This window comes from Dasypus novemcinctus, chromosome 1, assembly GCF_030445035.2.
Source record: "Dasypus novemcinctus isolate mDasNov1 chromosome 1, mDasNov1.1.hap2, whole genome shotgun sequence".
Lineage (NCBI taxonomy): Eukaryota > Metazoa > Chordata > Mammalia > Cingulata > Dasypodidae > Dasypus > Dasypus novemcinctus.
Window position 1 is genome coordinate 191,619,471 of NC_080673.1, and position 12,198 is coordinate 191,631,668.

Here is a 12,198-nt window from a genome sequence, read left to right on the forward strand (position 1 = left end):
TTATTAAGGTCTTTGATACATTTGTGTTGATTTTATATGTGGTGTGAGGTAGGGGTCTTCCTTTTTTTTGCATATGGAGATTCAGTTTTTCCCACACCATTTATAGAAGAGACTGTTCTTTCCCAATTGAGTGGTCTTTGTCACTTTGTCAAAATATAATCCATGCGGTGCACCAGTGCTCCAAGATGTATTCACCAAATGCAATGAATGTGCCACAATGATGAAAGAGGTCGTTGATGTGGGAGGAGTGGGGAGAGTGGAGGGGGTGGTATATGGGAACCTCATATTTTTTAATGTAAAATTTTTTGTGATCTATGTGTCTTTAAAAAAAAAGACAATAAAAAAAAATCAGTTGACCATATATGTGAGGGTTGATTTCTGAGCTCTCAATTTCATTCCATTGGTCTATATGTACCATGCTGTTTTGATATCTGTGGCTTTGTAATAAGTTTTAAGATCAAGAAATGTGGGTTTTCCAACTTTATTCTTCTTTTACAAGGTTGTGTTAGCTCTTTTGTGCCTTATATTGGAAGAATTTTTAAAATGAAAAAAAAAAAAACTTTTATATTTTCCTATGTACTTTTACCATTTCTGCACTTTGGTAGATTCAAGTGTCCACTGAGGCTCATTTGGTCTGAAGAATTTCCTTTACCATTTCTTGTGGGATAAGACTGCTTACAGTATATCTCTTTGCTTTATTTGTCTGAAGATTGCTTCGTTTTGTTTACATTTTGGAGGATAATCGGACTGAATATTGAATTCTATGTTGACAGTTTTTCTTACCAGCTCTTTAAACATGTCATTCACCATCTTCTCATTTACATTTTCTTCTAATGAGAAATCAACAACCACTCACTGGGTTTTTCCCCATGCAGAATGTGTCTCTTTTTCTCTGGCTACTTTTAAGATTATCTCCTTATAACTTGTTTTCAAATCACAGCAATTTGATTATGTTTTGTTGCAGTATGATTTTCTTTGTGTTTATTCTGTTTGGAATTCCCTTCACTCCTTGGACCTGTAAGTTTATCATTTTCATCCCAAATTATTTCTTCAGTTTTTTCTGTCTGCCTTCCGTGATATTGTCCCACACTTCATTGAGGATCTGTTCATTTATTTTCGGACTTGTCTCTCTGTGCTTCAGTTTGGATTCAGTTTCTATTACTGTATCTACACTCGTCTTTTCTTCTTTATAATCTATTCTTCTTTTAATCCCATTTAGTAAATTTTTCACTTCCATTATCATAATTTTCAGCTCTAGAAATTCCATTTGATTCTTTTTTATAGTTTCCATTTCTCTCATTATATTCATCTTTTCCTTTAAAGCTTGAGTATATTTTGTAATTTCTTTGAACATCTTCATCTCTGTTATTTTGGGGTCTTTTTCCATTGACTAATTTTTCTCCTGGTTTTGAGTCACATTTTACTGCCTTTTTTGCATGTTTAGTAAATTTTGAATGGGTGCTAGACATTAAGATTGCTAAATTATTGAAAGTTGGAATTTTATTGTATTCCTTTTATTACTGCTGAATTTTATTTTGGCAGGCAGTTAAATTGCTTTCAAACTGGCTTGATCCCTCCAGACTTGCTTTTAAGGTTTATTAGAATGGGTCTAGAGTATCTTTTGCACTAGTGTTACTTAGATCTACTACTGAGATGTGACCCTTCTTGGTGTCTGCAGAATGCCCCACATGTTGATTAGTGTTCGTTTGCTAAACTTCATTTTGAATGGCCTCTTAGGCTTTTACTGGATGAATTTTTTTAAAGTTTATTTCTAAAGAATTTTTAGCTTACAGAAAAGTTACATTAAAAATATAGTGGATTCCCATATACCCCACCCCCTTCCTCTCTCATATTTCTCCTTATTAATAACATACTGCAGGGACAGTTACTGGACATTATATGTCCTGCCATGGCCCACTGGGTGGACTGGGGGAGAGTGTAAACTATAATGTGGACCATTGACCATGTGGTGAAGCAGTGCTCAGAGATGCATTCACCAAGTGCAATGAATGTCCTATGATGATGGAAGGAGGTTGTTGTTATGGGAGGAGTGGGGTGAGGGGGGTGGGGGTATATAGGGACCTCATATTTTTTTAATGTAACATTAAAAAAATAAAGACAGGGAAACGGACTTTGGCCCAGTGGTTAGGGCGTCCGTCTACCACATGGGAGGCCCGCGGTTCAAGCCCCGGGCCTCCTTGACCCGTGTGGAGCTGGTCCATGCGCAGTGCTGATGCGCGCAAGGAGTGCCGTGCCACACAGGGGTGTCCCCCGCGTAGGGGAACCCCACGCGCAAGGAGTGCACCCATAAGGAGAGCCGCCCAGCGGGAAGGAGGGAGCAGCCTGCCCAGGAATGGCGCCGCCCACACTTCCTGTGCTGCTGACGACAACAGAAGCGGACAAAGAAACAAGACGCAGCAAAAAGACACAGAAGACAGACAACTGGGGGAGGGGAGGGGAATTAAATAAATAAAAATAAATCTTTAAAAATAAATAAATAAATAAAGACAAAAATAAAAAAATTTAAAAATTAAAAAAATAACATCTTTAATTAGTGTAGTACATTTGTTACAATTGGTGAACAAATATTGAAGCATGGCTAAATATTTCTGTACTAGTAACTTTGCTGTAAATAATTTGCAAATACATAACTTTTCCTATGAAGAAATTTAACGTGTTTTACTTTAAAACCACGCTGGAAATCTCTGCTTGGTGATTCTCTGGGGCTGCTCAATGGTTGTTCTTCTCTTAGTGGCTCCTACATGTGCAACTCACCTGTTGTTTTTGCTTGAATTGTTTACAATTGTGGGATAATTTGAATAGGGAAGCAGAAAATAGATGTGAGCCATATAAAATGGATGCAGTAAAGCCTATTTTCTTGGGTTTTATTAGGATTTAGTGAGAACAGAGTTTGTGAAATTACTCTGCAAATTCTGTAATTTAGAGGAACCCTCTTCCAAGTGCTGGATGCAGCAATTATATATTTGGGAGCCTTAGTATCCATCTTTTTCCTTATATTCTTGTCTTGGTAGTTGATTTTTCCCTTCACCTGGGTTAGGAGACTATTTTTTTTTTTTTTTTTTTTTTTTTTTAAATTTTTTAATTTTTTATTGACTTTGTAATAATATTACATTAAAAATATATATGTGAGGTCCCATTCAACCCCATCCCCCCACCCCCCCTCTCCCCCCCCAACAACGCTCGTTCCCATCATCATGACACATCCATTGGATTTGGTAAGTACATCTTTGGGCACCTCTGCACCTCATATACATTGGTTCACATCATAGCCCATACTCTCCTCCATTCCATCCAGTGGGCCCTGTGAGGATTTACAATGTCCGGTGATTGCCTCTGAAGTACCATCCAGGGCAGCTCCATGTCCCAAAGACGCCTCCACCTCTCATCTCTTCCTGCCTTTCCCCATACCCTTCGTCCACTATGTCCACTTTTCCCATTCCAATGCCACCTCTTCTATGTGGACATTGGATTGGTTGTGTCCATTGCACCTCTATGTCAAGAGGAGGGTCAGATTCCACCTGGATGCTGGATGCAATCCTCCCATTTTCAGTTGTAATCACTCTAGGCTCCATGGTGTGGTGGTTGTCCTTCTTCAACTCCATCTTAGCTGAGTGTGATAAGTCCAATAAATCAGATTGTAGGTGCTGGAGTCTGTTGAGGCTCAGGATCTGGCTATCACATTGTCAGTCCAGAGATTCAAATCCCCTAAATATATCTTAAACCCCAACATTAACTGCACCTCCAGCACATTGGCATGAAAGTCTTATGAAGGGAGATCCCATCTGAGTCCAGATTCATCACACATAAACACCATTTCCAAAGAGGGGCCATCTGCCCTGGTAGTTAACCCCATCGGCCATGACCATAACTCCCATGGGTCTCTTTAGCCCTCAAAGGAACCAATATCTGGGGGTTGTATCTGCTTTATCTGTCTCTCTGACTCTGCTCAGTTGTGCATGAGGGCAAACCTTCTGCCAGCCTCCAGACTCTTTTTTAGAAACTCGTAGCCATATAAACTCATTTCTCCTTTCCATTTCCCCCTTACTTTAGGTCAAACAGCATTTTAAAGTCATGGTATTTTATGTAGACATGGATATTCTGCTGATCTGCATTGAACCTTCCGTATAAGGTCATTTTCCAGTTGCATCATCAGTTGGTAGTTGATAGTGGTCCCTCGTTGCCAGGGAGGCTCATCCCCGGGTGTCATGTCCCACGCTGGGGGGAAGGCATTGCATTTACATGCTGAGTTTGGCTTCGAGACTGGCCACATTTGAGTAACATGAAGGCTGACAGGAGGAAATTCCCAGGCACAAAGTTGTTCTAGGCCTTGTTCTTATTTTAGGTTTATCAGCTCACAAGCATAGTCATTAGCATCAGGGGCTCACTGTTGAACCCTCACTCCCTCCCGGTCCCCGCCACTGTACCTGGGAGACTGTCGCTGCTCCCCTAGGGACCACGACAGAGCACCACTGGCCAGGAACCCAGTACCCCCTGGGTTAGGAGACTCTTAAGGCTTACTGAAATCCTCAAGGTCACTTTGGGCTGAGCTGGAAATGGGCATGCATCCTTTCCATCTGTATTCTCCAGTGACACAGAACTGTTTGTTTTCTGACAGCAAACCACATTATTCTGCTCGTAAGATGAAGCTTACTAATGCCAAAAAGTGCTGCTGAAATCAGTTATTTCCATCTTCGGAGGAATCTTTTTCACTTTAGGTCCATTTGCCAAGGCAACAACCAAAGCTGATTGATTATACATACCCTAGGAATTTAGGCAGTACTGGTTCACGAAATTTGAAGGTGGCCTCTCTTCCCAACTCTGTGTCCAGTGACATTATGTGTAGCTTGAAATTGGCCTGGTAGGAGTACTGACACCGTGGAAATAACAAAGGCTACAAATTGAGTTATTATTTTAAATTTTTTTTGGAAAACTGGCTATTAACATTGACTAGCACACCACTAATTGAATCCCAAGCCCTTCCATGGTACTGGACATATATTAGATTCCTAGTAAATATTGGTTGGTTGAACAAACGAATGACTGAATGTGTAAATGACTGGTATCCCTTTGACTTCAGGTCATCTCCTATCACAAGCTTTGGCCCCTCACGTTCCTGTTTGTTGGCCCCAGTGCACCCCATTCCTCTGAAACAGAGCATGGCTCTCGTTCCTGCAGGTTGGACCTCCAGCTTCTCCACCCTGCTTTGGGGAGCATCTCGGACCTGCCCACAGGGAAATCATTCAGCTTCCCTCTAGCAGTGGTGCAAAGACTTTCCAGGCAGGCATTTGTACTGGGTGCCCCACTTTCCTTAAGAAGGCAGAGAAGAGGCCCCTTGGAGTGGTCATTCTTACCTGAGTTCGACTCTTGACTTCTGGCTGCCTGACCTTGGGCAAGGCATTAAACAACTTTAAGCTTTATTTCTTCATCTGTATAATGAGATTTAGTAATAGTGCCTAGCTCATAGTTTGTTGTACGCTCAAAGAGCAGATCCATGTCAAGTGTCCAACAAATGGTAAATACTCAGTAAATGTTAGCTGTTTTGATGTCCATCTATTCTCAGAGCATATAGGTCCCTTCTCTGTGGGCAGCACAGAAGAACTGCACTCCCCAGAACTGTCAGATTCGTAGGAAAAGCTGGAGTGTGCCAGGTCTTGATTCTTGAACCTCTCCTCTTTGCCTTTTTATTCTCCCCCCAGCTTTTCTCATTCAACTCATGCCTTAAGATAACATCCTGTGTGCTGGTGATTCCCAATTTTATGCCTCCAGCACACTCTCCCCTGAATTCCAGGCCTGTTTATCCACATGCCTTCTTAGATGTCTTACAGATGCCTCAGACTCAGCCCATCCAAGACAGGCTCCTCATACTGTCCCTAAACCTGCTCCTTCCTCCAGTTCTCCATCTCGGTTAACGACGTGCTCAGGTCAGAAACCTTGGTGTCCTCTTTGATTCTTCTCCTTTCAGCTCTCTATTCAAAGTATATCCAGAATCCCCCAATCCTCCCCCCACGCTGCTCCCACCCCTCCACCATCAGCTCTCACCTCAGTTATTGCAGCAGCCTGTTGGCCTCCCTGTTTCTGCTCTCACCCAATCTCCACCCCCATTCCCGTGTCTCACCTGTTAGTCTTTAATGTATGAGGCCTTCTGTGATCCTCCTCAGACTCCTCTAACCTCATCCCCTGCCAAGCCCCACCTCCTTTACTCCACTCCAGCCACAGTGGCCTCCTCTTTGTGCTGAGAACAGCCCAGGTCTCTTCAGGTCCTGTCTCACTCCCAAATATCTACTTGGCTAGGCACCACGCCTAATACAGGTCTTCACTCAAAAGTCACTTCCGGGAAGTGAATATGGCTCAAGCAGGTGGGTGCCCACCTACCACATGGGAAGTCCTGGGTTCTGTTCCCAGTGCCTCCTGAAGAAGATGAGCAAGACAGTGAGCTGATGTCACAGACTGGCATGGCAAGCTGACCCAACAAGGTGATGCAACAAAGAGAGACAATGAGGAAACACAATGAGAGACTCAGCAAGTAGAGAGCAGAGGTGGCTCGAGCAATTGGGCACTTCTCTCCCATATGGGAGGTCCTGGGTTTGGTTCCCAGTGCCTCCTAAAAATAAAAAGAAGATGAGCACACAATGAGCAGACAGAGAGAGCAGACAGTGAGCACAAACAATGAGGAGTAGGAGGAAAATATATAAATAAAAACCTTTAAAAAAAATTTATTTCCTCTTGATTGGAACCCTCATGCATCCATTGCTGGTAGGAGTATAAAATAGTGCAACCACTGTGGAAGGCTGTTTAGCAGTTCTTCGAAAAGTTAAACATAAAATAACAAGTAGTGCTACTTCTAGCTGTATATCCAAAAGAATTGAGAGTGGGAACTCCAACAGATACTTTTACACCAGTGTTCAAGATGCATTATTCACAACAGCCAAAAGGTGGAAACAACCACGTGTCCAGCAACAGCTGAATGGATAAGCAGGATGGGGGGATATATACATACAGTGGAATAATATTCAGCCATAAAACGGGATGAATTTCTGATAGATGCTACAACATGGATGAACCGTGGAAACATTATGCTGAGTGAAATAAGCCAGGTGCAAAAGGAAAAATATTGTATGATTCCACTTCTATGAAACATCTAGAATATGCAAATGCATAGAGACAGAAAAACAAATAGAGGATACCAGGGGCTGGGGGAAAGGGGATTGGGGAATTATTGCATAATGGGTACTGAATTTCTGTTTGGAGTGGTGAAAAAGTTTTGGTGTTGGTGGTAGCATGACATTGCAAATGTAATTAACACCACTGAATTATATGCTAAAAAAATGGTTTAAAAAGCAAGTTTTATGCTTTATGCTTTATAATACCAATTTTTAAAAATCACTTTATACAGAGGACTCTGTCTAGCCTATCTAAAACCTTAACATGCCCTCTTTACCCCACTAACATTCCATAGCAAATACCATGCAAACGGTAGGTTTTAACCGTGGGAATTTATTAGTGCATGGTTTTGAGGCTAATAGAAAGTCCAAATCAAGGCATCATCAAGTTGATGCTTTCTTTCTGAAGACTGGCATTCTGAGGCTGGCTGCCAGTAATCCTTGGTCCTTGGTGCCTCTGTCGCATGGCAAGGCACATGGCAGCCTTTCCTGACCTCTCACTTCTATTTCAGGTTCTGCTTCCCATGATTTTCTCCCTATCTGTCTGAATTTCATTCTCTTATAAAGGACCCCAGTAATAGAATTAAGACCCATCCTGATTGATGTGGGCCACATCTTAACTGAAGTCACCTCATCAAAAGGTCACACTTACCATGGGTTCACACCCACAGGAATGGACTAAGTTTAAGAATATGTTTTGCTGGGGAACATACAGCTCAAAACCACCACAACCATCTTTCCTGTTTTATTGTTTCTCCTTGGCCCTTGGCACCATCCAGCAAGGTGTTTACCCAATTGTACATATTGACTTTGATTGCTACCTGTCTTTCTTAATCAGATATGAGCTCCTGATGAGTGGGGATTTTTCTCTTTTGTATCTTCCTCTCTGAGAACAATGTCTGATACATGGCAGGTCTCAATAAATGTTCGTTGAATGAATGACCTGATATCTATCTGAGGGCAACAGAATATGTCGACTCTTTTCTGACTTGCAAATTTTCCCCAGCTATTAAGTCAGATTGGAAAGGCTATGCACCTATAAGAATAATAGTAGTGATATTTATTGAGCCCTTACTCTGTACCAGGAACTATGCTAAGCATGTGACACAATGAGTCACAGAGAGATCAGGAAATGGGCTCAAAGTCACCCAGCTAAGACAGCCATACCCCTCACATGGTCTCCAGAATGTTCCTTTATGTGGATCTATTTTGTGCTGAGCCTCGCAGGCTGTCGTGAGGGACAGAGGCTGATAGCCCTGTGCCTCACTTCATTTTGACTAATGTGTGCCTGCTGCTTTGAATATTTCCCTGTATCTGAGAATGCAGCTGGCTCTTTTAACTTAGGGGACGCTGAGAACCTTGTCTGTAATGAGCAGTCTCTTTTCCTATTTGACTCAGAAATTTTAAAGCCAGGGGTCTACCCTGTACCCCGTATATATCAGACTTCAAGTGTGAATTTCATACGTGCTTTCCTTTGCCTTCTCACGTGTTTCTTACAGTATCATATGACTCATGTAAGCTACTTTTGACTCCCTTTGGGAATAAGACACGGGGTGTGAGCAAGCATCCCATCTCTGTCTTCCTGTCTTGAGCGGCTAATTCTTCCATCATCATTTAGGAAGGAGAAGCACGGTTGGAAGAAGTGAGGAAGAAATCAGAAAAGGAAATAAAGCAGCTGGAAGAAGAAAAAGCAGCTCTGAATGTGAAGCTCCAGAATTCTCTGCTCGAGGTAAGCCCCGAATAACTGTGGTGCTTGGGAGTGAAGGTTCTGGTCCTTGGGAGTTTCGGGTCAGCTGAGATGCAGGCAGGGATGCCCTGGCCTCTTTAGCTGCAGCCTTCCTGGAAGGAAGGAAAGAAATCCTGTCCAGACAAGAAAAGAATTTAGCTGTAAATAACAAGAGCTTGACTTTGAGAGGCTTGAGCAAACGGGGTATAATGTCTTATATAAAAGCAGGAGGCCGGAGGTTGCTGGTTTTGGTTCTGAGGCTCAATGATATCAGGACTGAGGAATCTGTGATTCTCTTGATCTTTCCTTCTCCTGAGTTGTATAATCACTTTTGTGGGCTTAGGCACTTTTGCCTTCACTGGGGATTTCCTCTATTAAAGATAAAACTTAAACTCATATTTTAGGACTACAATGGTTAAAGATGAATAAAATCTAGGCTAGATTTTTTTCTTCTGATTTTAAAAGAAATTAAAACATTTTCGTGAGCTTCCTTCAGTAGTGTGGACCCTAGGCACTGGGTCTATTGTACCTAGTGTAGAAGTCAACCCATTTTCCCTCAAGCTTTAAAATGGCTGCCACTGCTCCAGTCATCATGTCTAAACTTGAAGCAGAAAGAAAGGAGAACGATGGTAATGGCCAGGCCTGCCTGCCTCATTGGGAAAGCACATGTTTTTCCAGATACTTTCAGGGGACTTCTATTCTCTGTGTCGCATGTTTGTGTCGCATGGCCACCCCTTGCTGCAAGGGACCCAGGGAAAGTATTTTGCTTTCCAGACTCCATGGTGAAAGATGGTATATCAGTTTGATATTATTTATGAGTTCCAAAATAGATATTGATAATGTTTGTAAACTGGTCTGTTCGTCTGGGTATGTTACCCTTTGATTGTATTAAATTCAGAGGTTTTAAGTTTACTTAATTAAATCAATTTAGGGCTTTTAAGTTGACCACAGATCATAGGGCATGGCCCAGGGTTGAGTCCCCAACCCCTTGGTGGGCTTTATAAAAGGACAATCAAGAAGACACACAGGAGAAGACACAGGTGCTCCATAGATACCAGAGAGAACTTTGTCAGCTTTGATCCTGGGGCCCTGGAGACAGCTAAGCTGTTTGCCTGATAGTTTACAGCTGAGCTCATGGAGAGACCAGAGCAGCTGAGCCTGGAAAGAAATGAGCCCTATGGCAGCCTACAGCTGAGATTGGAAGAAGCTGGAATCATGGAGCCTTAAGAGGAAGAAGGAAGGCTGAACCCTCACCTTTGGTGAGAAAGTACCTCTTAGAGTACTTGAGTTGGACTCTTTGGGGCCTTGTAACTCTAAGATTTACCCCAAATAAATACCCTTTATAAAAGCCAAGAGATTTCTGGTGCTTGGCATCAGTACTCCTTTGGCTGACTGATACAGATGGCATGGGGGATAGAATGGCTGTAGACTAGCTGGACAATGTTGTCTGCTTCAAATGACCCACCTGCCCATACCACCCACGGGCTAATGTCAAAAGCTTAAAAGAGCTATTGACCACGTTACTGGGGAGGAGAACTAGTGAAAGGCTGGAAAAAGCTAGCTGAGAGTCTGATGAGAAGAAAAAAACGAAAGATTGTTCCTTGCTACCCCAGCCCCACCTCAGATCTTCCAGAAGAGGTCCACCTCTACCATACTCTCGCAAGCCCATGAAACCAGTTCCTTAGCCCTGGCCTGGCAACACAACCTGCTGGGGGAGCTTTTAAGAGTACAGAAGCACATGCAAAAAAATATCTATTGTTTAGGGATATATACAGAGTTAAATCTAAAGACATGCATGAGGAAGATACAACCAAATTTGGATCATTGGTTTTCTAGATGAAAAAGAAGGCAGGCAATGGATCAGGGAGAAGTACAGGGGCTGCAAGTGTTTTTTTTTTAAGTTTTAAAAATTTCATTGAAGTGTATCACTCATATGTAAACATACGTAAACAATAAGTGTATAGTAATAGTTGTGAACTTACAAAAAAAAATACATAACATCATACAGGACTCTCATACCTCACCCTTCTGCCAATACCCTAACTAGCGATTAAAGAGAATCATCAAAATATTACTACTGGTGCCAGAGCCAGCCGGCTGGGCGCTGACAGCTGCGTCTCCTCGCCCTACCGCGTCACCGCTGCCACCGTGCCTGGAGGTCTGCTGCTTGGGGAGGAGGCCCCCAATATCGAGGCCAAAGTCACCTCCCTTTCCAGGACTGTCTGGGAGACTCGGGGAATTCTCTTTTCCCACCCTCAGGATTTACTCCAATGTGCACTACGGAGCTTGGCAGAGCTGCAAAGCTGGCACCAGAATTTGCCAAGAGGAATGGTAAGTGGATTGCCCTTTCAGTAGACAGTGTGGAAGCCCATCTTGCCTGGAGCAAGGATATCAATGCCTACAATGGTGAGGCGCCCACAGAAACATTGCCTTTTCCCATCCTCGATGATAAAAATCGGGACCTTGCCATTCTGTTGGGAATGCTGGACCCAGCAGAGAAGGACGAAAAGGCACACCTGGGACAGCTCGTGTGGTGTTTCTTTTTGGTCCTGATAAGAAACTGAAGCTGCCTATCATCCATCCAGCTACCACCGGAAGGAACTTGGATGAGATTCTCAGAGTAGTTATTTTTCCCCGGCTGACAGCAGGAAAGAGGGTTGCTACCCCAGTTGATTGGAAGGATGGAGACAGCGTGATGGTTCTTCCAGCCATCCCTGAAGAGGAAGCCAAAAGCCTTTTCCCGACAGGCGTCTTGACCAAAGAGCTCCCATCTGGCAAGAAATACCTCCGCTCCACTACCCAGCCTTAAATTTCTCCCATAAGTCCGTGTTGGAGCTGCTCACTTAGCACAGTGAACCAGAGGATGCCATCTGCCAATCATGTTTTCCTGCAGCAGTTCCATAAAAACATCCTAGTGTGATCACAGCCAAGGTCTTTAGGTTGCTGTACTACTGGCTTATTAAATGAAAATGGCACCAAAAATTTCTTGGAATTCTTCACTCTGTGCCTTCACCAGATTTCTATTCTGTTCAAATATCTCAGTACTCTGCTGGCTCTCTCTGAAATGTGTTCTGTATTTGGGACTGGAATCTCATGCCAGGGTTTGTGATCAGCAAGCATTGATGGTTGAGAAAGCCTGTTTCTCTCCATCTTAGAATGGCTCAGCTTTATAGCTTTTCTAATTAAATCCTCTCTTCTGTAAGCCATTTTGGGGAGCAATAGAACTTGAGACTCAATTTTCTTTGTAAATGCCTAAGTATGTAACCCAAAATTTAGAGACATCCAGTTATT

General features: G+C 42.8%; 1 protein-coding gene and 1 pseudogene across 1 annotated transcript in view; both read left to right on the forward strand.

Moving 5' to 3' along the window:
- FAM184B (family with sequence similarity 184 member B) overlaps positions 1 to 12,198 on the forward strand; it is a 155,936-nt gene that overhangs the window by 73,413 nt on the left and 70,325 nt on the right. The window contains exon 6 of the mRNA XM_058300526.2: positions 8,800 to 8,910. Coding sequence (XP_058156509.1) covers positions 8,800 to 8,910 — 111 coding nt within the window. The remainder of the gene's footprint in view (positions 1 to 8,799; positions 8,911 to 12,198) is intronic.
- Positions 9,500 to 11,716, forward strand: LOC139438692 (peroxiredoxin-6 pseudogene; annotated as a pseudogene).